The sequence below is a fragment of the Mesoplodon bidens genome, assembly GCF_964165515.1.
Source record: "Mesoplodon bidens genome assembly, chromosome: 15".
Lineage (NCBI taxonomy): Eukaryota > Metazoa > Chordata > Mammalia > Artiodactyla > Ziphiidae > Mesoplodon > Mesoplodon bidens.
Window position 1 is genome coordinate 47,817,105 of NC_138171.1, and position 26,806 is coordinate 47,843,910.

Sequence of the window (26,806 nt, forward strand, 5' to 3'; positions counted from 1 at the left end):
AATGGTTTAATCCACAGCAGAGAGGCCATTTAATTCAAGCATGTTTGACACATCAAAAAAATGCTCTGGAGAGTAACTCGGGTTTGCTGGGAATGGGATTTGATGTATATTACTGTGATGCATCTGAAGCACGTTGACTGTGTCTGGCATTAATAGGTAAGTTGCCTGATCATTTTATCGTTGCAGCTATTGGGGAAAAAAATTCTTATGGAAAGGTTGACTGACAGTATGTTGGATTTGGAGTCTAAATTGTCCAGTATCTAAAAGGCAAAAATTAAACAATAGCTGTACTTTCTGTAATATCTTTCTTATATGCTACATAATTTATTTTAAGCAGAACACAAATCATCCTACTAAATAAAATTTCAAGAAATGCAGATTATGTATTAGTTTATGGAATGACTATGTTTTTAGGAAATTTTACCATGGAATAAATTTCTAGAATTTAACCTCTATTTTCCCTTTGACTTAAAATATAACTTTGAAGAAGCATAGAGAGAAGGGTAAAAGGTAGCCCCAGGCAACAAAGTCATTTAAAACCAAAGAAAATGTTGTGAGAGAATTTGGTCCAAAATGACAAATACTTTACTAGTGAAATTTCTGGTATGCCACTTGACCGTTAATTTCAGTCTTAGGTCCTGTCACTAAGCTAAGCTAAACATTCTCTTTTAATATCTTAACTCTCAATTTTGCCGTATGAGTGCATTGATATTTATAATATTCCTTATTTGATTCATTTAACACACCCAGCTTGGAGTTGCAGATACTCTTAGCCTATTTAGTGTCTTATGGTGGAAACTGAGTTACAGTTCTTTTACTTTGGGATTTAGCCTTTTATTTTATTTAATTTACTCATTAAAATTTTTACTAATTGTTTTTTGAATAGGGAGGACATTCCCATGGTTCAAAGTTCAAAGATGTACAGTGGAAAATATCTCTCTCCTCTTCCTCTCTCCCAGCCACCCTACTTCCTCTCCTGAGACACAACCTATGTTTTCAGTTTCTTATATATCCTGTCAGCAAGAGATGATACATATAGAATCAAATATATATATACATATACGTATGTACAACCATTTCTTTCTCTCACAGCTTTCACTTTTTTAAAAAACCAAATGGCAATGTATATTATATACATCATTCTCCTCCTTGCTTTCTTTGCTTAATATACATCCTGTAGGTTTGTCCATATCAGTACTTCTTACTTTTTTATGACTGCATAGTACTCCACTGTGTGGCTATGTTGTAATTTATTTAATCAGCCCCCTATTGGTAGATAGTTGGGTTGTCCTTAATTTTTTGCTTTTATAGTGCTGTTCTTGTACATAAGAGAGTATATCTATATGATAGATTGGATATCTTCATAATTACAGCCTAAAGCATTTTCAAATACAGTTTCTTTTAAGCAATATACCTATACTTCTATTTTTTTATGTTTGTATTAAAAACATTGATCCCATTGTTAATCATAGTATAATCTATTTCGGGATAGATAGGGCATAAAGGAGAAACGGATTAGAAATACACAGCATATAGAGATCGAATCTTTGAGGTTTACGTTTGACCTGTTTTCACCTTTCAAGCCCTAAACTATCTGTTCCATGAAACAAAGAACACACGCTTAACCCGAGCCCGATTTGGATTTAGTCATTTAACACCCTGCAGTTAGCACCTGAGCAGTCTGGGGCTGAGCGCCCCCCGGGCAGGGAGATACTATTCCTCCAAATATTTCAGAGTAGATGCTCTCCCCCTTCTCTTTTGTTCCATAGGTATTTAATCAAGTTCCTTGCAAAGCTTGCTCAGACCAGTGACATTAATAAAATGACTCCCAGCAACATTGCAATCGTGTTAGGCCCTAACTTGTTATGGGCCAAAAATGAAGGGTGAGTAATCATTTCCCATATCCTATTATTGTAACTTCTTTCCACCTGATGGGAACAATAGAAATGTAACTCACTTCTGAAGTTGATCTTTCCCTTTAGCTGACTTTCTCGGAGCACTGCTGTGAGCTGGGTCCTGTCCCAGATGTTGGTCGCACAAAGGTGTAGGAGACCTTGTCCCAGTCCTCAAGGGGCCCCAGTCCTGGGCAGCCAGGCAGGTGGACGGCTATAGTGCAGTGATAAGCTCCACATACACGTCTATGTATCACAGACGTTATAAAGGAGGAACACAGCTCAGGTTGAGAAGTTCAGGAGGCGATGGCACTTGAGGGGCTGATGGATGAATGGTTTCCCACGCGTGGGACCTGAATGAGCCCCGCACAGCGGGTGTGAAAGGGCCTGGTCTCTATGTTGGGCGGGGGTGGGGGGAGCGTAATCATGTGGTCTCATGTAACTTGAGCACAGGGGCCATGAGGCTGTGGCTGAGGTTTATGGAGCTGGAGCTGGGTTAGGAAGGGCCTCACGTATCTTGCTTTTACAGGTCATGGGGGGGAAGGGAGCATCAGAATTTCTCGGCAGAAGAATGACTTGATCAAATTGCATTTAGAAAGATAATTTGTTCGCATTGAGAGCTGTAGATTGACTGGAGGAGAGGGATCAAGGAGGTCAGCTAGAAAGCGTCTGGGAAGTCACGTTGTTGTCTGCTCTGTTTGGTGGCATTATGATGATCCATTTAATCCTCGCAAGTTATCTTTTGGAGTTGGTGCTTTTGTCCTCACTTTTGCAGATGAGGATGCTGAGGCTTAGAGAGGACGAATAATTTGCTTAAGGTTGCACAGCAGGGAAATGGTGGGGCCCACGGAGTCTGTCCTTAAGCTTCACCACCCTTCCCTGCCCCCCGTCACTGCTGTTCAGCTTTGTAAAATCATGAGCAGTTCAAATTTCCATCAGAAAATGCAGGGACTTTCTGAATCAAAATCTTCCTATCTTTAACTCATTCATTCCCTCATGTATGCTCACTCTTGTTTCAGAAAGTATTTATAAGATTCTTTACAAAGATCCAATGTCATAAAGCAAATGAAAGATTAGTGGATATAAAAGCTAACTACATAGTACGTCACATCTTATAGCAAATAAATTCCAGGAAGACCAAAGAGGTAAATATAAAGAGTGATGTCATAAATATGGCAGGTTAAAAAATAAATAAATAAACATAAACATGGCAGGTAAATACTTATTAGCTTTTGGGATATAAATGAATTTTATAAACATAAAGTCAGTTCTGGAAACAAATAGATTTAGCTCTATAACAGCTAGAAACTTCTGTAAGTCAGAAAGCTCCTTAAATAAATGGCAATTCACAAACTAGGAGTTCCTCAAAAAATATCCAGGTATATAAAAAGGTCTTGAAATCAATAGACAAACAGTACCTCCTCAAAAAGAAAAATTTGCAAAGAACACGAGTGGACCGTTCCTCCCCAGTTCTAAGGTTCTAAGGTACAGGAGGGATCAGAATCCAGATGGGCAGAGGGAAGTGTGAACGGGTGGGGAGGGTAATTTACAGGCAGAGCTTGCATTTTAAGCTGGAATTTAAAAGGAGCTAGAACTTTCACCTGGTTGGAAATTGGGGTGGAAATGTTCTCCCCAATGGAAAGAGAGGTCAGAGTGATAAAATGAGGGAGGAGATAGGTTTGGGGCAGTCAGGTGTGGGATCCAGCCTATCAGGGATTCAGTGTCTTCATTTATAAGGCCTCAGAACAGTCCCCATGTTGTAAAAATTAAATGCAGGGAGGAATCTGAGGCTCTGAACACGGTAGGTGCTCAGTAAATGTCAGGCCCTTGCAGCTTGTCTGCTTTCCCGTGTTCTGACTCTGAACTGGATATGAGCCCCTCAATAGCAGGAACAATGATTCTTCTTTATTTTCTTCCTTTTGGGCCCTGGGCATTCGGATGCAGTCAGCTTCTGAACATGCATCTGGGGACCAGTCCACATACGTGTGTGACAGCCTTAATAATATGTGTAAATGCGGGGGCCCAGGTCTTCTGATGATGAGAGGCACCCTGAAACGCTGCATACGCTTGGCTGCATTCTAGGCAGAATGGGTTTGTGGTGATCTGGAGACTTAGAAGATGACTCCCAGGGGAAGGACTGTGCCAGTGGGTAAATGCAACCCTGTCCCCAAACACCTGAAAACCAGCATTCTGGCACACTGTTGGTCACTGACTTATGCCTAGTTGTTATCACAACACAGACTAAGAAGTGACAGCCAAGTCAGGGCAATCTTTCTTCCTGGGTGATCACTGCCACCACACCCCTAGGCCAGGGCCTTGTGCATTTAATTTTTGCATTTGTACTTAAATGTTTTATCCTTCTGATATAAAAAAATTGAATTGCCCTGACTCAACCTGCAGAAATCAGAGGCTGCCTAGGGGAGGTGTTTTAACTTTGTGAACTTCCTTTGCAGAACGCTAGCCGAAATGGCAGCGGCCACATCCGTCCACGTGGTTGCTGTCATTGAACCCATCATTCAGCACGCCAACTGGTTCTTCCCCGAAGGTAACTGCCACTCCGAGTTCACTGACTCCAAAAGCACAATAATATACAACAATAGTATAAAAAATCTTTTTAGGGGCTTCCCTGGTGGCGCAGTGGTTGAGAGCCTGCCTGCCGATGCAGGGGACGCGGGTTTGTGCCCCGGTCCGGAAAGATCCCACATGCCGCAGAGCAGCTGGGCCCGTGAGCCATGGCCGCTGAGCCTGCGCGTCCGGAGCCTGTGCTCCGCAACAGGAGAGGCCACAACAGTGAGAGGCCTGCGTACCGAAAAAAAAAAAATCTTTTTAAAGAAGCAGATACTTCAGTAATCCCTTCATGATTACATAATTGGCTTCACTTTTTCACGTTTCTTTTTAGACTATTTGCATTCATATTTTGACAAAGCAGTAACCACGTTATTGTGTATTTCACTTTGTTTCACTCAACATGGATTCATTCATTCAGCCAGTGTATACTGGACACTCCCTAGGCGCATATGTTTGCTGGTAAGACATGCTGTCTTCCCTGGAGGAACTTGGTCACTGGAGAAAGAGGCTTCCTCATCAGAGAAACTAACACATGGCACATTAGAAGGAAGATGGATGGGGAATGAGTTGACGACTCATGCTGGGCACAAAGTGCCAGGGATTGCATTATAGAAGAGGTGACACTGAATATGCAGGGATCCTCAGAGGTTCTGTGGCTCCCTTTGTGGGTACTGGTTGGGCAAGTGCTGGGAGTCTGGACCTCCCACCCCAGCTTTGCCCAGAGCAGCCCTGCTATCATCCTCTGGCGTGTAAGCTCCATGAGGCCAGGACACGCTCATCTTTTCTTTACCACTGACTTCCGCCGTTGAGAATCACGCCCCACTCATGTAAGGCTGTGCAGTAAATGTGTGATGGATGAATGAATATTGTCATTCTGTCCAAGATTTCCTTTGAGAAAACGAGTCTTCAAAATCTGCTATAGGCAGTATGGAATTGATGTTGCCTTTTATTTCGATTTAATATCAAGCTGTAAATATCTTATTTTTTTATGATTCAGGTAAGTATAACCCATGCTCACATTCCTCTTCTGTATCCCATGATATTTTTTTTAACAAAAAGGAAAGCAGGGGTGTTGTGTGACTTGGATTCTGAATCATACCCCCTCCCCTATTTCTGGTTTTCTTATTTTACCCGCCACCCTGGTTTGGTAAACTGTCCTTTAAGAAGGTGAGAGTGCCCGGGGCTTCCACCTGTGAAACAGTGAGGGCTTGTGGATGGAAGAATGAGGCTCCTATTCCAGTGGGGTGTTCTCAAGCTCCCTCAGCCCCTGTGCCCTGTGTCTCATATACACTTGTTTCTTTCTTCTGGCAGAGGTGGAATTTAATGTTTCAGAAGCATTCGTACCTCTCACCACCCCAAATTCCAATCACTCATCCCACACTGGAAATGACTCTGTCGACTTGGGGACCCTGGAGAGGAAGCGGCCTGCCAGCATGGCGGTGATGGAGGGGGACCTGCTGAAGAAGGAGAGGTGTGTGCAGAGCTATTGACTTTCACACCGGCAGTCGATGGCTTGGAGAGGAGTCGGTGGCCCACCGTCCCTGGTCCTGCCTCAGTGGCCTTGCCACTGGGGAGTGGCCTGCACCCAGGCCTGTTAGAATCCAGCTAGTTTCAGGAATTCTGCTTTAGTCCATTGCAAACATTAATCTGACCCCAAAGCAGGTGTGTAGCTTGTCAGTTAACAATCATACCTGACGCATTCAAGCTTTCCTTGGTGGTCTCTGATAAGCCCTACACAGTAGCATCACACACATGTTACAAATTCACCTAAATGTACTTGACTGGGGAAAAAGAAAGAAAAAGAAAAAAAAAAGTTAAGTATTGTGGACGTCTGTCCAGGAGTGAATGTGAGAACAACCCACCCCTCACAGTGACATGTGCGAGTTGGTGTTTGAAGACATATATTCTTAGTATAACCTGGCCCCTCATTGGAAGCCAACCATAGAAACCTTAGTGTTTGCCAATTCTGGAATCAAAACAAAAAGCCTGTGTTGGACTAGTGAGAGACAGTACTAGTCTCTATTGCTGGGCTTCTTGGGTGATTTGTGGGATTTTCAAAGGTTGTTAAGGCTATTTGTGATTTTTGCCTTTAGATGCTAATCTATCCGACATGTGTGCTTAAGTGCCACTGTGTTCACCAATAATTCTGAGTTAGAAGTCATGTGCTTTTCTCGCATACATGCATTAACGTTACTGAAAATAGTTTTACATTAAAACTAAACAGCAAGCTCTTACTCTAATTGCCTAGTCTTATAGTGTGGTCTGTTTTTCGTTTTGCCCTTTTTTTTTTAATTTTTTTTAAACCCATAGCAAAGGAAAAAGCTTTACTTTTCTATTCTGTCACTTCTCTGAACCCACATTCCCACATTCTGAAGTACCTCCTGATGACAAACTCTGTCCTTCACAGAATTAGCCTTTATGTATTTTAGATTACAAAATGGAATGTTATGGGTCTACTTAGCACACAATAAACAGTTCTTAGCCATCTTCCTGGATGGATTCCCCCCGCCAACGGACCCAGTAGCCACAAGCTCAGGGAGCCATGTGTCTCATTTTTTGAACTGGAAAAAAGTGTTAAAGTTCATATACCAGTGGGCTTCAGTGAAAAGTGAATATCCCTTCTAACCTGTCCTCCAACCACCATCTCCTTCCCAAAAGCAACTATTTTTCCAATCCTACACATCCTTTCCGATACACTCTTTGCAAACGCATAGACCAGTGTTTCTACACCTCAGCGTAAGAGGCAGTGCGATGTAACAGCCTTCCGTTGCCACTGGTGGCACTTTTCCACCTTGATGCCCAAACACACGGCTGCAAGATAATTGCCTTGTACATCGTCCTAGGGAAATAAAAACACAAACATGATGTCACTTACTCAAGATGAGGCCTGCCTATTTGCTTTCAGCTGCTCATACCCACTTTGAGAAAGGGCATCGATGAGTACCAGGTCCAAGTTTAAAGCCCACCTGAGTTGCTTGCCTGGGTAACAGGAGTGACCACTAATCTGGTCCTTGCCGCTTCACTGCATGCTGGGCAACTTGGGTGGCTGTCCCTGCGTGTGGGGTTTTACACGCAAGGACCCATGGGCTTCTGTGTCAGTAGTCGGCTCGCATGGTGTGTTGTTGACTGTTTCTTCTCTCTGTGTAGCTTTGGTGTGAAGCTTATGGACTTCCAGGCTCACCGGCGGGGTGGCACCCTAAATAGAAAGCACATATCCCCTGCTTTCCAGCCGCCACTCCCGCCCACAGATGGCAGCACCTTGGCTCCAGCGGGCCCAGAGCCCCCTCCCCAGGGCTCTAGAGCCGAAAGCAGCACAGGGGGTGGGACTGTCCCCTCCTCTGCGGGCATACTGGAGCAGGGGCCCAGCCCGGGCGACAGCAGGTAAGGAGGCCAGCATCTGCTGGCAATGGGTGCCAGACACCCCAGCCTTCTTGCAGGCGCTGGCCTGTGGGCATGGCCTCCATGCCCCAAGGATCACTAGGCGTGGAGTGAACCACCTTTGCCTTCACTCCTCCGTTGGCAAAGGATGGAAAAAAAGACTGCAAATTGCTTGCTTCCTTTCCTGTTTTCAAAAGAAAGCAACATTTGTTTGCATTCTTTACCCTACTGCTTTGGGGCTGGAAGCCAGAAGCCGATAAGTGTCTAGCGGTCTTATAAGCCTCTCTTACCTGTTTGATGTGTACTCGTTGTTCGTGTACCATTTGCTTGTTGTCATTCAGTATGCTAACCAGTAAACATTTGAATGCAACAAGTTAGTGAAGTTATTATATTCCTGGCATTCACTCACTCAGCCATTCATTCATCCGTCCATCCATTTATCCATCATTCATCCATCCATCCATCCATCTATCCATCCATCCAATCAGATTTACTGAATAACTGAGTACTGAATAATATGTGCTGTCTCTGCTATACTGAGCATCCCCCCAACCCCCTGGCTTTCAGTCTTGTAGGGCAGGTGATACATGAGTACAAGGTAGAAAATGTGATGATAGGTTTTCTTAAAAAGCTCTTTTGTTGCTTCACCTTTTGATTAACCACCTGGAGCGGACTAAGAATATATAGCAACTTTAAGGAAAAATACCTTTGAAGTTGAGACCTTTATTTAATTTGCACAAATTTAGTTCTCCACTCTGACCCAGGCAGATGACCACCAGAGGCCACTTCAGGTGGTATCTCGGGTCGTACAGAACTGGCAGCTGCTGTAAAAGATGAGCCCCTCTAGTACGTGCTAACATTTTTATTGCATTTGGTCTACCGTGGCCACCTATAAAGCACTAAATGATTATATATAAAGTAAAATAAATGATAAAACAAGGATGGCCTGTTAATCGTGTACTTTTTTTCCACCCAGAGGGGACTTTGCCTTGGGAGTACTCCCTCACCTCTTCTTCTTTGGGTGGAGACAGAGTGCCTCGTGCTGTGTGAAGCTAGCTGCTTAGGAGATCGGAATCTCGTTAAATCCTTATAGCTGAACTCTGAGGACTTTGTGCATTCCTGAATACCTTTCTACCCACATAATTTGAGGAAATTCACTTTTTTGGTTAAAAACATCTAAGGCTTCAAACTCCCTAGTGCTTCACGTGCACATCGTAAGCTCCACGTTGGTCCTTCCGTAACTGCTACCACACATGTATTTGTTTGGGCTTAAATCTTTTTCTTGGAGAAAAAAAAGTCTTAGCAAACTCTTACACGTTTTCATTTACCTGTAGCATTCAATTTGTTTAATCAAGGCTAAATTAAGACAATAATTAGTCTTTACTGCAGAAGGACAAATAGAATGTCAGTTATCAGTTTGCTCTTTGTTTCTTTTGCTCTGTAGATATTTTTGTGTACATCTCACTAATGCCATTTACTCTTTGGTGACCTTGACAAATTGTAGCTATAAAGTTCAGTATAAAAAGTTCTGAGCCAGGGCTTCCCTGGTGACGCAGTGGTTGAGAATCTGCCTGCCAATGTAGGAACACAGGTTCGGGCCCTGGTCTGGGAAGATCCCACATGCCGTGGAGCACCTAAGCCCGTGAGCCACAACTACTGAGCCTGCATGTCTGGAGCTTGTGCTCCACAACAAGAGAGGCCACGACAGTGAGAGGCCCCTGCTTGCCGCAACTAGAGAAAGCCCTCGCACAGAAACGAAGACCCAACACAGCCAAAAATAAAATAAATAAATAAAAATTAAAAAAAAAAACTTAAAAAAATTTAAGAGCCAGGAATTCGGAAGCCTGAGCTCTGATCCCTACCCCAGTATTAACCAACTCTGGACCCTGAGCAATCATTTAGCCTCTCAGAGTTTCTCTTTCCTGAAGTGCAAATTATTGATAATAATTGAGCACTTTGTAATTTAGAGTAGTGTTAGTATTTTGCTATTGCATTTGCTTAGTTTTGTGCAATGTATATGACAAAATCGCATTATTTTGAAGTCCAAAAACCCTTTCATATTTTTAAATACTGCCCAATTTAAGTGCAAGCACACTAGAACTTGAAATGGCCTCTATCATGATATTTAAGTGGCAAAGTAGTTGGAAGATAGTCTGATGCCATGAATCTCATAAAATATGTGGTCCTGTGTGGCACCAAATATTAGCTTCACAGACCCAGTGTGAGCTATTTAAAATTTCAGATCACCTCCTTGCCCGCTGCAGTGAAAACTCTAGCTGGAATCTGATATTTTACAGCATGTTTAGCTTTTCTAGCTGGGAGTGCCTGACATCTAACTTGGCTTCTGCTTCCCTTAGTCCTCCAAAGCCCAAGGATCCTGCGGCTGCACCTGCACCCGGGAGAAACAGCAGTCAGGCGGCCCCCGGCCAAAGCCAGGCCCAGGCCACTGGCGGCTCCCATCAGCTCTCTGTGGGCCCTACGCACAATTCCGCCGGCCCGAGCCCTCACACGGTGCGCCGAGGTAAGTCACCACCTTTACTCTGCACCCTTGGGGAGGGATGTGCAAACCTTCCTGGGTCGGTGCAGGGGTCAGGTTGAGAACCTTGTTCCGATGGTTCCATGTCTGTTATAAAATGGCAAGCAGAAAAAACAGTTGTTAAGGAAGAGAATCAATAAAGGGAGATGGAAAAATGGGGAACAGGAAAGCAGACATTTAAGAATATGTTCAAGCTACAAAGCTTAACAAACAGTCATTTCTCCAGACACGCCCCCCATTTTCCAGCAATCTGGTGCTCCAAGCCCTCGCTCTGTTTTGGAACTGCCACAGCCTGGCCTCTGTCCCAGCCAGGCTTCGTGAGTCTGGGAGCACTCGTGCCCTCTGGATTGGGATCAGGGCCTTCTAGTTCCCTATTCACATGTAATCTGGACTGCTCCCACTTATGCCCTCGTGGTCCTCCACCCAGCAGCCAGGGAAATGGCTGTTTTTTCTTTCTTTCTTTCTTTTTTTAAATGAATGAAGGGTTCTTTAAATTCTGTAGTGCTTTACAATTTTCAAAAGTTTCACACAAATGATTTCATATAATCCCATAATAACCCCTCCTTTTTTTTTCCCTACTCCTATCTTGCCCCTTCCCCCTTCCCTCTCCCCACTGGTACATTCCCTATATCTGTGAGTCTGCTTCTTTTCTGTTTTATTCACTAGTTTGTTGTATTTTTTAGATGCCACACATAAATGATATCACATAGGATTTGTCTTTCTGTCTGACTTATTTCACTCAGCATAATGCCCTCCAGCAGGGGGTAGCTTTAAAACACAAAGCAGAGCGTGTCATCGTGGCTGAAGCTCTCCAGTGCCTTCCATGCAGACCTCCCACCACGCACCCTGCGTGGCCTGGCCTCGTGGTCTGGCCGGGCCGCCTGTGAGCCCAGCTCCTCCCCTGCCCCCTCACTCACTTCAGCCTCGCTGGTCTGCACTCTGCCCCTCAGTGCACTAACCTTATTCCCTCTTCAGAGCTTCCACACGTGTTCTCTTACAGAACATTCTGTCCCACATCTTCACATGGTTCCTTCTTTTTTATTTTATCGGGGTAAGAACACAACATGAGATCTACCCTCTTAAATATTTGTGTACAGTATCCAGTACTGTACTCTTAAGTGTACAATACAGTATTGTACTATAGGCACAATGATGTAAAGCTACCTGACATAATTGAAACCTTATGCCTATTGAATACCAGCTCTCCATCACTCCCCATCTCTACTCTATACCCCCAGCCCCTGGCAACTCCCATTCCACTCTCTAAGAGTTTGACTATTTTAGATACTTCATGTAAGTAGAATCGTGCAGTATTTGTCCTTCTGTGACTGGCTTATTTCACTTAGTATAATGTCTTTAAGGTTTGTCCATGTTGTTATATATATGACAGAATTTCCTTCCTTTTTAAGGCTAAATAATATTCCATTTTATATATACACCACATTTTTTTAATCCAGTCATCTGTCAATGGGCATATAAGTTGTTTCCATGTCTTGGCTATTGTGAATAATGATGCTTCAGTGACCATGGATGTGCAAATAATCTCTTCAGGATCCTGATTTCAGTTCATTTGGATAAATACCCAGAAATGGGATTCTTGAATCAATATGGTAGTTCTATTTTTAATTTTTTTTAGGAGCCTCCATACTGTTTTCCATAATGGCTGTACCAATTTACATTCCCACAAATAGTGTATGGGAGTTCCAGTTTCTCCATATTCTCACCAGCACTTGCTGTCTTTTTTTTTATATTAGCCATTCTAACAGATGTGAGGTAATATGTCGTTTTGGGGTTTGATTTGCATTTTCCTGATTGTTAGTGATGTTGAGCACCTTTTTATACGCCTGATGGCCATTTTTATGTCATCTTTAGAGAAATGTCTATTCAAGCCTTTAGTCCATTTTATTTATTTATTTATTTTTGGCTGTGTTGGGTCTTCGTTGCTTCACACGGGCTTTCTCTAGTTATGGTGAGCAGGGGCCACTCTTTGTTGTGGTGTGAGGCCTTCTCACTGCGGTGGCTTCTCTTGTTGTGGAGCACGGGCTCTAGGCACGCAGGCTTCAGTAGTTGTGGCACGTGTGCTCAGTAGTTGTGGCTCACGGGCTCTAGGGCGCATGCTCAGTAGTTGTGGCACACGTACTTAGCTGTTATGCGGCATGTGGGATCTTCCTGGACCAAGGCTTGAACCCATATCCCCTGCATTGGCAGGTGGATTCTTAACCAGTGTACCACCAAGGAAGTCCCTTTAGGCCATTTTAAAATCAGGTTGTTCGTGAGACTTCCCTGGTGGTCCAGTGGCTAAAGACTCTGTGCTCCCAATGCAGGGGGCCTGGGTTCAATCTCTGGTCAGGGAACTAGATCCCACATGCCACAACTAAGACTTTGCATGTCGCAACTAAAGATCCCGCATGCCACAACGAAGATCTCGCATGCAGCAATGAAGATCCCTGTGTGCCGCAACTAAGATCCAGTGCAGCCAAATAAATAAATAAATTTTTTTAATTTCTTTTTTTTTCATCAGGTTATTCATTTCTTTGCTATTGAGCTACAGGAGTTCTTTATATACTTTGGAAATTAACACCTTATCAGATACATGGTTTGAAAATATTTTCTCCCATTCTGTAGGTTGCCTTTTCATTCTGTCGTTTCCTTTGTTGATTGTACCAAAGCTTATTAGTTTGATGTAATCCCACACATCTATCTTTGTTTTGTTACCTGTGCTTTTGGGGTCGTATCCATGAAATCACTGCCAACACAAATGTTATGAAGCTTTCACTCCTTTTCTTCAAGGAGTTTTACAGTTTCAGGTCCTATGTTTAATCCATTTTGAGTTGACTTTTGTGTATTGTGTAAGATAAGGGTCCAATTTCATTCTTTTGCATGTGGATATCCAGTTTTCCCAGCATCATTTGCTGAAGAAACTATCCTTTCCCCATTGTGCATTCTTGGTACCCTGTCGAAGATCAATTGACTGTATAGGCATGGATTTATTTCTGTTCTCTCTGTCCTGCGTCACACATGGCTCCTCCATCATTCAGGTCTCAGCTCAAAGAGTACTTCCCTCGTGAACCCTCCTTGACCACCCAGTCTGAACTGACGACCACCGGCCAGCCCCACCACTCAACATAAATTACTCCCTGTCACATTACTCTGTTTCTCTCAGAGCCTTTTCCTCCATCTGAAATGTTTAAATTTGTTTTTTAGCGTATTGCCAGCCTCCCCTAGTAGCTCTTAAAGAGCTGGGATTTTACCTGACTCATGCACTCCAGTATTCCTAGCCCTTGTCCTGTGCCTGTCACAGAGAGGGCACTCAAATATGTGTGGTCTGAAAGCTTCAAGTGCCTCTTAGATCTAGAACAACTTGGGAACAACTTTAGCTGTCCCCCACCATCTGGGACACTTGACAATGTCCAGAGACGTTTTTGGTTGTCACAAGCAGGGAGGGGAGTGGTATTGGCATCTAGTGCGTAGAGGCCCGGGATGCTGGTAAACATCCTACAATGTGCAGGACAGCCCCCAGCAACAAAGAACTATCTAGCCCAACATGTCAGTACTGCTGAGGTTGAGAAACTCTGGTCTAGAAAGGGACATGATTTACTGAAAATGCTTCTAAAGCCAATTAAATTCCATGTGAACCATGGTACCCTGTCTTAACTCCCAACTGCATTTATCGGAGGATGGATAATCTTCAATATGAAATGACTTATATATTTAAATTTTTTTTTTGAATTTTATATGATTTTAGACTTAAAGGAAAGTTGCAAAGATAGTATAGAAAATGCCCATATAGTCTTCACTGAGCCTCTCTTAATTTTACTATCTCACAGAACAACTACTGAAATCAGGAAATTAACACTGATACAATATTATTAGCTAAACTTCAGGCTTTGACCAGATTTCTGAGTTTTTCCAGTAAAGTTTTCTTTCTGCCCCAGTATCAATCCAGAATCCCATGTTGCATTTTCTTTTAAGATGTACAATACAGTGTGATGACTTAATATATGTATACATTGTGAAATAATTACCACAGTCAAGTTAGGGGGTTAATATCCAACATATATAAGAAACTCATACAATTCAATAGCAAAAAAAAACAGATAACCCAATTGAAAAATGGGCAAAGGATATATTTCTGAGTCCATATCACTTTAATGTCTCCTCTGTAACCAGGACTGGGGAAATAGAATAAATAACAGTTTTGCTACTGAAGAATCTTAAGAAGGCTTTCCTCTGAGCCACCACCACCTTCATCTGTATCCCAACTGGTGCTCAAGAGAAATTAGGTCTTTTCTACCTGGATTCCAGGTAGAGCCCTGCTTTCAGGTTGAGGTTCCTTCGTAGCCCCATTCGGAGTCTTTCCTGCTTCCTTTTTCCTGCAGTCATAGATCTCAGGAAGAGATTGATCCTTTGTGTGCCATCCCCCACCCTGGCTCAGCCTCCCAGCACCTTCATGGTGGCCTTAGACAAGGCCTGCCTTTCTCCCAGCCTGGCCTCCATGTTAGACGTGGCCAATGTGGGACTTGAGCCTTATCACGCTACTCTCATGCTTCCTCTTCTAATTCCCTCTGCTCCCTTAAGTGTCAGGAATGATCTTTTATTCAATATGAATTTATAATTAACATTGCTTAGAACAGAGAGCTAGAAACTTTTCTTTTCAAGTTGCTTACGATAACCAGAGTGTGGCTAATATTCCAGATTCCTTTGTCAGCTGGTTGGTTGTTTCTGTGGGAAAAGCTCTTCCCAGTTCTGGGATCAGAAGTTCTAGGCCAGTAGAGTAGACTTTATACTCTTTCATTCCTGAACCCTGGCCCCTATGAGCAGGAAGCCAGGCAGTGCAGGAAGGAGGAAGAGGGAAAAAAGAGTCCAAGGAGTCCACAGGACATGGTGTGAGCCTCTGTTCTGCTCCGTACTGGCTGTGTGACCTTTTACAAACACTTGACCTCTCTGAGCCTTGGTTTTCTGCACCGTGAAATGGATATAACAATGCCTGTTTTGTGGTGTGCTTGTGAGACTTAAATGAGACAGTCTATGTAAAGGGCCCAACTTGGTGCTGGTCATGTGTTAGGTGAGTGATACATGTTCATTTCTTCCCTTCGTTTCCCTCTCCCTTCCTTAGGCGATTAGTAAGAGCTCAGCAGAACTTGAAATATGCTAAAGTCTCTCCTTTCCACCCAACCTCTCAGCCCAAACCCAGTCTCCAGACTTGTTTTTTCTACCTGCCTTACCATTCTCAGTACCAGATTCCCACCACCAGTGATGCTGATCTCAGCTGGTGTAGGGAGGAGACGGATGTGATTCCGCTCTCCTGAGAGCCGAATCTAAGGCGATCATCCAGATTTGTACTTTTATCTAGAATATATCTATCAGCACAAATGATTCTGGAATTCATAGAATTTCTGTTATAAAAAAAATCAAGTCCTCTAGAAGAAGATGGCTTAGAGCAAGGGGTCCATGGTTATGTACAGGCAGACCAGTCGTGCTTAGGGGTCCCCCCCCCCCACCGCTGAGTTGCTCTTGCTTCTCTGTGTCTCTCCTCATGAGAGAAGGTCGCTGTCAAGTGGGCTTTGAGCAGAGACTCCATGTAGGCGGGGCGGCCTCCATTAACTGAGTTTTCTAATTACTCAACTTTTAAAATGACAGGTCTGTAAAGACCTATAGGTGTATAATGTACTTTTAAAGAATAACCTTTTTATTTTGGAATAATCTTAGATTTACGGGAAAGTTGCAGAGATAGTCTGGAGTTCTCACATACCCCTGACCCACTTTCCTCTGCTAACATCTTACATCACCACAGTACATTTATCACGGCTAAGAAACCAACGTTGGTACATTAGTACTCACCAAACTCATTTTGTTCAGATGTCACCGGTTTTTCCTCTAACAGCCGTCTTCCGACCCCTGCTGGCCCCCACCCAGAAGAACACAGGGCATTTAGTCATCACGTCTCCTTACTCTCCTCTGGCCTGTGACGGTTTCTCCGTCTTCCCTTGTTTTCTCACGGCCTTGACAGTTCTGGGGAGTGCTCGCATTTTAAAGACAGTCTCTCAATTTGTGTTTGTCAGATGCTTTTTTCACGGTTAGACTAAGACTGTGGGTTTGGGGGAGGAGGACCACGGTGGTGAGGTGCCACCAGCTGGCGTCGTATTGGGAGTGGGCCTGGGTGCTGATCTCAGCTAGCTTACACGGTGACATCAACCTCGGTACCCTGGCCCAGGGGGTGTTGGCCATCACCGTGCTGCTCTTCCTGAGAGGTGTTTTTCCTTTGTGCAGCTGTTAAGAAACCTGCTCCAGCACCCCCGAAACCTGGAAACCCGCCTCCTGGCCATCCCGGGGGCCAGAGTTCTCCAGGAACATCTCAGCATCCACCCAGCCTGTCACCAAAGCCGTCCACCCGAAGCCCTTCCCCCCCAACTCAGCCACCCGGCCAGGCCCCAGGCCAGCCCTGCGCCACCTCGCAGCTCTCCGCACCCCGGAGATACTCCAGCAGCCTGTCTCCGATCCAAGCCCCCAACCACCCGCCGCCGCAGCCCCCCACGCAGGCCACACCGCCGCCAGCGCTCGCCAAGCCAGGCAGCCAGGGCCCGCCGGCCCCCGGGGCCACGCCCGGTGAGCCCGGACTCGAGCAGTCCTCCCACACCCCTCCCCAGACGCCAACGCCCCCCAGCACTCCGCCTCTAGGAAAACAGAACCCCGGCCAGGTGGTGAGTAACCCTGAGACCACGCAGCCACACGCTGGAACCTTGCCGAGACCGAGACCAGTACCAAAGCCGAGGAACCGGCCCAGCGTGCCCCCACCCCCTCATCCTCCTGGCGCCCACTCCGCCGGGGATGGCAGCCTCAGCATCGCAGCTCCCACCTCCTCCAAAATAGTCACGGGTAAGTGGGAAGTGGGTTCAGACATTTCCCCCTGTCCAGTCTACCTGGCTTTTTACTGCTCCCCCTCATTCAGGCTTCCGTTTATATCAGGGGTTGGCAAACTACCACGCAGGATAGATCTGGCCCTCAGCTTGTTTTTATAAATAAAGTTTTATTGAAACACAACCACACCCATTTGTTGACATATTCTTTCTGGCTGTCGTGCTAAAACAGCAGAGTTGTGTAGTCCTTTCAGAGGTCATATACTTCCAGAGCCTTCAAAGTTACTACTTCGCCCTTGAAGTTTGCCAACCCCTGATGTATAGGTTCACTATGTGTTTAAGAGCCATCTACATTTACATTTTTCTAGGTATAATGACCTGGTAATCCAGGTGGAAGGTATCGTACAACTTGAGCATGACATCCATTTCTTAGTGAATCCCTCATTAAAATGCTTGTTTTCCTTTTAAGAGTAAAAATATTCATAGAAATTGAAGCAGTTCAGGTATAATCTTAAAAAACGTGATTTGTGCCACATTGGATGCTCTGGGAAGGGAGATTTGGGACACGATCATATGAGAGTGCCAGCCTCTAGTGGCAAAGGACAGAAGAATCAATATTTCCTCATAATTGCATGGAAATCTGTTTTGGGTATTGGTGATTGTACAGATTTTACCTACCTAATGGGGTATTTTTTTTATAGACAGTCTAGAACATGACCATTTTCTTTAATTATGATTCTTTTAAAAATTTCCATCCCAAGTGCTCTAATTTACTATTTGATTTAAGGATGGGATGGATAGATTTTTTTTAGTGTGTTTTCTTAAAATGGTAATTAGGAGCTTTGAATCATTTCTTAGAACAGCCTAGTTTTAAATTTTCCTAAGTGGAGCCATTTTTAGAGAAGTAGCTGAAATATACCTCTGGGCCCTCCAAGCATCCTGAATGACATCTCTGCTGAAAATGAGCAAAGGATACACCCCACACTGGTACCCTAAATGATGAGGGTTAACCGACTAGTCTTTCTTTTGATAACTTTTTTTTTTCAGGAATATAATGCGTGATTTGTGTGTGTTATAAATTGTTAACTTTTTCTGATGACACTTCAGCTTTTATGTTTAAAAAAACAAAGCCACATTGGTTTGTTTGTTTGTTTCCCAATAGATGCCCTTCCTAGCGCCCTCACAGGTGGGGAAGGTTTCCAGGACTAAGGTCTGTAACCCCCCCCAAGCAGCTTCCTGCAGCTCCAAATGCTCCTGCTTAGCCGTGTTTTGCATACGTGCTTTTGACTTTGTGCTCAGGAGCAGCCATCTGACCCCCTGCCATCCATTCTCTAGACATCACTTTTGTTTTTATCAGAAGCACTTTGAGCTGCAATGCTTCGAATTCAAGAGGTAGATGTCAGTAGATTGCAAGCCCGATTTCAAGCCGCTCAGATAAGATACTAAGAAATGTCTCCTTTCTTTTTGGTAAGCCTTTCACAAGCATTCTGCTCTTTTCAGCGTGATTTCCCTCTCATTGATTGGCTCATCAGCATACATCCAAAGAGGTCTCGGGTGCAGTTAGCACAGAAAATTGAGTCCCTTGTGTCTTGAGCTTTAATTTTTAATTTTATCTCTTAAGTGCACGTTAACTGCATGGAGCTTCTTAATTTGGTGTTTGAATTTCTCAGAACCGCCCCCCCCCAAAAAAAACAATCTTCCTCCAAAGATCCCACACTAAATTTCTTTGCATTCTGGCGTGCTTACATTTTGCTTTCTTAAACCATATGAGCTTTTTGAAAGGTACTGTGAGGCTCATCTGAATCTTGCCTTTAGGTCCACACTTAGACGGAATAAGGCTCTCGTTACTGCTTTAATCAGCTGATCTGAGCCTTAAGCCTTCAGTGGACTACTTAGCCAGAGTTTTCACATCTTTGGTCTGAGGAAGACTTTCTATAGATACCAGAAGGGGAAAACAAGAATGCGATCTTTACAGCACAGAGGAGGGCACAAAGGCATGATTCCGCCTTCCTGACTCCTAGTTGATGAACCCAAAAGTCTGTGGTTGCCCAGTTGGGTGTGAAAATCACAGAGTGAAATGACTAAACCCTAATTAAGGCTGAGCCTTTTAACACTTCAATACTTGTGACACATCAGAATTTTATTCCCAGATCTTCCCTTTTATTTAGATGAAAGACTACAGACCAGAATTACGTCTGCTCTTTAATACCATTTTTACCTGGGGTGTATTTATTTCAGAAGCTTATTTTATTGATCTGCTGTAACACTGCAGTGCTGTGTACTTTGACACTTGTCAGATAAGTGAAATTTGATATTATAAATACTTTTCCTTAGGATATTAGCTAAATATTTTAAAACCACTCTGCACTTCGAATTCTCCTAACTCAAGAAATTACAGGTCACCACCATTATCTTTGTATTACAGAATTACTTTTTAATTTCTTAAAATCCCCTGGATTGCCATTAAGAGTACACAAAAGGCCAGCATTTAGAATTTATGAATATGCTCCTGTTGTTCATGCTGCTATTAAGCAATCTTGGATATAGCCATTGGGTATTTCAAGAAGAAAAAAATGTCACTTCCCTAGACAGGTAGTCCTTTATTATGACATCATGTTTTCACTTGGAAAACTCTAGACAGACAAATTCCTGAGAACAGGTTATTCATTTAGAGCATTTAATCTTAAAAATTGAATTAAGGCCTGGGGATTAAGATAAACTCTTGGGGGGTGATTACTGCTGCTAAACAGGTTTGACAGCCAATTTGTGGCAGCTCAGCACCAGCACCAGAGAAAGGAGGGATTCTGCTGTCATTGTGAATCTCTTCCTAATTTGTTTCTCTAGAAAGCAGTAGGAAAAAGAAAAAAAGAAAGAAAGAAAAAGAAAGCAGTAGGAGTTTAGCTTTCCAAGGAAAAGAGTTTACATCTTGCTGTTTTTAAAGTAATAGATTTTAGCCAAGAGTGTTCTAATTTAACATTTTATTAAATAATTTAGATGTATGACCTGCCATATTCAGTAGGAACTGAAATTGGAATATTTAATGGTAAGGAAAAGGCACCTGATTGGCCAAAGCATTTTTGCTGCTTGATGATCATATTTGTGCACTAATGCCTGATATTAACCGGTCACTCTAACCCTGCCTGCTTGCACCCCTACTAATAGTGCATGTGCTAAAGGAGGCTGGCTTTGTTCATGCTTGCTGCCAAGTACTCTGAATACTAAGCGCGTTCACAGCCATGCAACACGTCATCACCAGGCTGGCCTTGTTACCTCTTTAACTTCCAGTCTTTTCTGTACTGGGCAGGCTTGAGGGGTAGTGGAAAGAGCACACACTAGAATCAGACAAGCCTGAATTAAAATTTCAGCTCACTCTGTGTAACAATGGCACGGCACAACCTGGTTGATCTGTAAAATGGTGACATTCATGAGAATAACCTTCAAAGGGATTACAGTAGATAAAATAAGAAAAGCATCGTGCGGTTCTTAATATACAGGGGGTCTAAGTAAATGGTAGCTATTTATTATCATTTTTATGGAGAAAAAAAAGATAATACAGAATCAGGTATTAGATTCGTGTGTCACCATTTTAAAAACTCATGCCGGGACACAGACGCAGGAGGTCTGGAGCCCAGGCATCCATATTTTGATCCTGATGTGCCACTTGGTGGTGGGTTAAAAAGACAGTGCTCTGGGGCTTCCCTGGTGGCGCAGTGGTTGAGAGCCCGCCTGCCGATGCAGGGGACACGGGTTCGTGCCCCTGTCTGGGAAGATCCCACATGCCGCGGAGCGGCTGGGCCCGTGAGCCATGGCCACTGAGCCTGCGCGTCCGTAGCCTGTGCTCCACAACGGGAGAGGCCACAACAGTGAGATGCCTGCGTACCGCCAAAAAAAAAAAAAAAAAAAAAAAGACAGTGCTCTGGAGTAGAAGATGTTCTTAATTTAGTGAGGCTGAGATTAATTCAGTGAGTCATGTGTCCGCTGTGTGGTGGTAGAACGAGTCACAGTAGTAGTCATCAGACACTTGGGACTTTGTTGGTTCTCATAGCCTTTGCTTTTTAAAATTAAACTCCTTTTATATCATGAAAGTAATGCATTTTTAAAAATAAGTATGATACTAAAACAAATTGGGGAATTAGAAACAATAAGAAATCACCCTCCCATAATTGAAAAAGTCCACTATTCATATTTTATTTTTTCCTCCTAGTTTTTTTTTTTTTTCTAAAAGGCAAGGGGATGCACAATCATAATTATTTGGCATATACAGATTTTGATTTTGCGGTTTTAACATCACATGCTCTTTCCCACGTTACAATGTAGTTTTTCAATGACTGCATATTTCATTAAGCAGATGTATTATTGCTCGTAGCTGGACATTTAAGTGGCTTCTGCTTCTACTTGCACTTTATTTTTAATAAGTAGATGTCAGAATCATGTCAAGATAAACATCCAGTGAGACTGGAACAGAATCTCTCCTTTGACTGAAATAATAAAAAGTTGACTCAGTCTCCCAGAGATGAGTCAGCCTCTCACAGCCCTAGAAAACTGATGAGGACTACAAGGAAGTCATTCCCTCAGACTAGTTTAGAGAAGGATTTGATGATCGGGAGGGGGCCGATTCACCCTGCAGCCGTGCCTGAAATGTTTGATTTCAACGATGTATTTGGATCTGTTACCTGTCAAAGTGGCTATCAGAATAACCTTGGCCTTTCCGAAGGGGAGGTCTACAACCTAAAGCACATATTCAAAATTGCTGAAGTGACGGACTTTCTAGGACCATACTCTACATTGTAGAATGCCAGTTCCCACCCTCGGAGGGTCCACTCCTGGATAAAGATACTCAATAAAGGAGGGGACCAGGCTACATTAGTCACAGCCGCAGAGCAGTGGTGAACCACGTGGCATTCTGCCTGTGAGCGGAGGCTGTGACCTGGGCCCCTTGCTCTGCTTTCTTGTTTTTATTTTTTTTCCTCTTTTAATCTAATATCTTTCATATGAACTTAGCTCCAAGCAATATGCTCAAAGACCAGCCCTTCTTGGAACGCATATAATGAAAAATGATGCCTTGTGTAAATCTATAGCCAGAAAGTTTTAGAGGTGTTTGAAAAAATACTGAAGGGCTCCTGCAGGCATCTTTCTAAAATAACCTTTATCTCCTTTGTACTAAGATGAAGCAGAGTGTTTAAGACTCAAGCCATCATCTGCTTAGACACTGTCTTCTCTCCCAGGCCGCTCACCCAAGGGCATACGTCCTCCTCGGTGGGGGGGAGGAGACGCCCTCTGCAGATTAAGAACCAGGCTCCAGAGCCCAACCAGTCTGGCTCGGCTGTGTCAGAGAGTTGAGCCTCCCAGAGTCTCCCCTGCTTATCTTACAGTGGCGCTGATGCTGCCTTGGGGTTATTTCATGAGGGTTCAGTGAGGTGCTGTGTTGTGATGACGTGTGGAGTGCTTAGCACTGCGTCTGGAAAGTAGCAGCTGCTCAATAGCATCGGCTGTTGTGATGAAGATCAGTCTCCTTCTGAAAGCTGGCTCTGCACACATGCTGGGATTCTTACTGCTTTTGGTGTGTAAACAGATTTGTTGTTTTCTTTCAAGAAATGATCCATATAAAAGTGAGAGAGGGACTGGGGGAAGAAACCCGCCAGCCTCAGGTAAACCAGATGGGGTGAAGTAAAGGAATTTCCCTTGTGCCGCATTTTTTCCTAAGTATGTAAGTAATGTGTGTTCATCATAGATAGCTAGAGAAATTCAGAAAAGTACAAATCCAGATTTATTTGTGAAGTAAAAAAAAAAAAAAGAAGAAAGGAGAAGAAGAAAGATAGCCAGTTTGTCCTCTGAAAAGGGTCTGTGGCTGATAGGTGTTAAGTTTGCATGTAAATATAGATATTCATAAGTAGAAATCTAACTAGTATGTACACTCCCTTTGCATCATGCATGTCAGTTCCATGGTTCCTTGTAAAGTCTTTGGGCCAAGAAGAGACACTGGCTGATTGTACCATCTGTCTTGTTGAGTTAGGATAGTGGCAAAGGGGTTGAATTTACAGTGGGTTTCTTGTATCAGTGTTGTCTTCAAGACATGGCTACTTCTTTACATGAGGCTATCAGAAAAGAGGATTGGAGAGATGGTTGGTCTAGGCTTTTTGGAAAGATGGTTGGATGACTTTTTATCTATCCATCCTCCATCCATCTATCCAGACAGACAGACAGAGAACCACAACATTTATTGAATGTCTGCTATTAACCAGTCACTGTTGTGGGCACTAGGGACACACTGTAAGCAAGACAGACACGGTCCCTGCCCTCATTGACTTTCATTGTGCTGAGGACACATCTGACACAGCCTGTATTCTGTGCTCATAGACCACCCTTGACTGTACCATTAGACAGTGCAATTCAGCACCATTCAGTTGGTTTTACAGTTATAAGACCTGAATTGTCTGAAATGACATCCAGTACCTGAACTCTTTGACACCTTGGCACCTTCATAAATCTAGACGTTTCTCTGGGTTGTGGTGCATAGGAAACCTCGACGGATGGGCCTTCCAACCCAGGAGTCACTGAGAGTAAAGGGACGTCCCAGGAAGTAAGTGGATCTCACAGCTCAGAGCTGTGGGCACGTGTTGGATCAGGAACCAGTCTCAAAGCAGTGAGCCTCCCAGGGTGCACCTGCATTTGCCAGCTCTGTCTGTGTGGGTTAGGAGCAGGTAAAACAGAAGTACTGCTGAAAACAGCTCCCAGCAAGGGCAGACACGGTGTACCTACACCACAGCAAGTGCAGAAAAGCAGCTCTTAAGCATAACAGGGAAACCCCAGCACACCCACCTCCCACTCTCCCTCCCTCCCTGCTCCTTACATGACTAGCTCTAACCTGGCACAGTGAAACTACCACAGATCTGAACGTCTCCCTTCTCTCTTCCACCAACCCTAAAATCCCTAACAAGGCTCATCATTTGCTAGAACTCACATCTACCAGAGAAACAAATTCTTCAAGACAGAAGGGCCTGTCTCCCCCACTTGGCTGTAGGCTTCATTAAATCTGTGTCTGGCTTGTTCACTGTTGTGTCCTCACCGGTAGAATGTGGGAGGTGCTCAGTAAGTATTTGTTTATGAATGAAGGAATCTGAGGCTCACTGTCGCACTAGGAAGAGGACTGTGATTGGTTAAGGTGTCTTGTGAGCATGGGAGCGAGGGATGATGGCTCGAGGACCCGTGTATTTACTGTCTTGCTGAAGGAGTTCCAGCCAGCATAATAAGACATGAAAAAGGAATTGAAGTTATGTAAGTATTGGGTTGGCCAAAAAGTTCGTTTGGGTTTTTCCATGGTACAGAAGAGCCCGAACGAACTTTTTGGCCAGCCCAATATTAGAAATAGATGAGAAAGCTAGTATGTGTAGGAGATTTGGTGCTCCACTTCAGTGATTGCAGTCAGGGGTGATTGTTCCCCCCTCCCACCCCAGGGACATTTGGCAGTGTCTGGAGACATCTTTTGTTGTCACACTGTGGGAAAGAGAGCTGTGTGCCATCGGCATCTAGTGGGTTGAGGGCAGGGATGCTGCTAAATATCCTACAGTGCACAAGACAGCCCCACAGTCCAGAGTGATCCGGCCCCAAGTGTCACTAGTGCCGAGGTTGAGGGCATAGCATTAATAACAGGAGGACACTCGACAACCTTGGAGGAGGGAACTTTTCCCAGTGAAGCTCAGCTATTCCTGCAGCCCAGATGTTGTCAGGAGATTTCAATTAATGTGTTAGAGACATTGGTAGGAATAAGGTTTCCTCTCCTCCATCACAGCAAGCAAACCCTTCCAGGGTCGCATCTCAGAAGACTGCCGTGCACTCACAGAAAGGACCACCAGAGCCAGGAGGTGGGGCTGTGCCACGTGGCTGGCTGCCCCTGGGGTATCAAAGGCTTGACTCAACTTCTCAGGGCTGATGGTGCCTCTAGTAAGGGAGTGTGCGTGCATGAGCTGACTCTCAAACTTTCCAGCTTTTCCTCTCCTCGGGTGGCCTCTTGGGTGTTACCACGCATTGATACCATGTCTCCTCGTGTTTTTGTCCAGACGCCAATTCTAGGGTTTCAGAACCGCTTCGCAGCATCTTTCCTGAAACGCATTCAGACTCAGCCAGCAAAGACCTGCCCGGCCGCATTCTGTTGGATATGGACAATGATACAGAAAGTACCGCCCTGTGAAGAAAGCCACCCCTTGCCCTTGACCCCTTCCACCCTGGCGAGTGGAGCAGGGGCAGGCAGACGTTAATCTTCGCAGACCAAACAGCGAGAAGCTTTCAGTGGAGGGAGAAAGAAGGCCTCACCATGCAGGACATGGCCTTCTCACAGCCTGAGGAGAGAGCCGAGGCTGACACTTAAAGCTGAATGACCTGTGTCTTGAAGAAGTTGGCTTTCTTTACATGGGAAAGAATCATGCCAAAAAAAAAAAAATTTTTTTTTTTAAAGAAAGAAAAAAGAAATACCTACAGTGGAAAGAGTATCATTGCCGAGGCATGTGTAGGAAGCATTTGTCACTGCTATTAATGCAGGCAGCGCCATCAGCAATTTGGAATGAATAAAAAGCAATGCGTTAACTATCTATTTAATAAAGTACATCCATTGTGCAAGTCACCTGCTTCCTGCTACTTGGGCTTTCGTTCTTATATATCACAAGGGAGGTTCCTCTCCTTCGGACGTGCTGCAGAATCATTTTGTATGAAGTATGGTCTGTGTCTCCCCGACTGCCTCAGAATCACAAGCATTGGTGGTGACTGCTGGATCCGTCACCTCAGCAAACTGGATTGCCTTGGCCTTGTTGGATTGCCAGAATGTAGACGGAAATGTACTGTTCTTTTTTTTTTTAAACAATGTAATTGCTACTTGATAAGGAGCGAACATTATTCTAGTTTCATGTTTAATTTGAATTAAATATATTCTGTGGTTTATATGAAAACTTCATCATTCTTAGAGGCAAAGCTGTGGATTGTGTGTGTGCATGTTGTCACTTAACTACATAGAATTGTGGGTGGGACATCTGGGGGTCCACTTGTGAATGTAGAAGTTTGAAAGAGTGGCGAGCAAGGTCACAACAGTGAGACCAGCCACCAGGTGACCCAGAGACTGCCCAGACTGGCTGTCTCTTAGCGAATGTTCCATGGGCTGGGCTCTTCCTTTGCTCTCACCAGTCCTGACACCCTTTCTTGTCCGGAGACACTCGTCTTGTCTAGAGACACTTAGACCCTTGGAGGCCAACTCCCAGTACTCAGCCCCACAGGCCTAGGGCAGGAGTCAGAGCCATTACGTTCCAGGGGAATATCCTTTTCCAATGACTGGAAGGCACTTCCTTCCTAGGACTGAAATACTTGGGAAGAGTGGGTGGGGAATTGGAGCAAAGTGAGGCCGATGGGCTGGATGGCTGTTGTGACGATAGCCCCTCCCCGTGGCCCAGATTTGGCCTCCTCTTTTGGAACACATGCTGCCATGTTGGCTGCCCTGAGCGGCTCCACTGATAGAACTGCTCACCAGGTGCATCCGTGACCCAGCCCTTGCTCAGAAGCCCCTGGAACTCCTTCCCCTATGAACTGACTTA

General features: G+C 44.2%; 1 protein-coding gene across 7 annotated transcripts in view; it reads left to right on the forward strand.

Annotated features, from left to right (window-relative positions):
- ARHGAP17 (Rho GTPase activating protein 17) overlaps positions 1-26,170 on the forward strand; it is an 89,317-nt gene extending 63,147 nt beyond the window's left edge. Inside the window, exons 14-21 of one of the 7 annotated variants that reach the window (XR_014017706.1) lie at positions 1,770-1,883; positions 4,346-4,437; positions 5,772-5,931; positions 7,608-7,841; positions 10,196-10,359; positions 16,645-17,250; positions 18,394-18,698; positions 25,289-25,349. Coding sequence is in view for 5 of the 7 variants with exons in the window: in XM_081257956.1 (XP_081114082.1) it covers positions 1,770-1,883; positions 4,346-4,437; positions 5,772-5,931; positions 7,608-7,841; positions 10,196-10,359; positions 16,645-17,250; positions 25,289-25,419 (1,501 nt within the window). In the remaining 2 variants the exon portion in view is untranslated. Of the gene's footprint in view, positions 1-1,769; positions 1,884-4,345; positions 4,438-5,771; positions 5,932-7,607; positions 7,842-10,195; positions 10,360-16,644; positions 17,251-18,393; positions 18,699-20,225; positions 20,275-25,288 lie in introns of those variants that run through there. The other 6 variants (XM_081257957.1, XM_081257959.1, XM_081257958.1 and 3 more) reach the window with 6 other exon arrangements.
- The last annotated feature ends 636 nt before the right edge of the window (positions 26,171-26,806 follow it).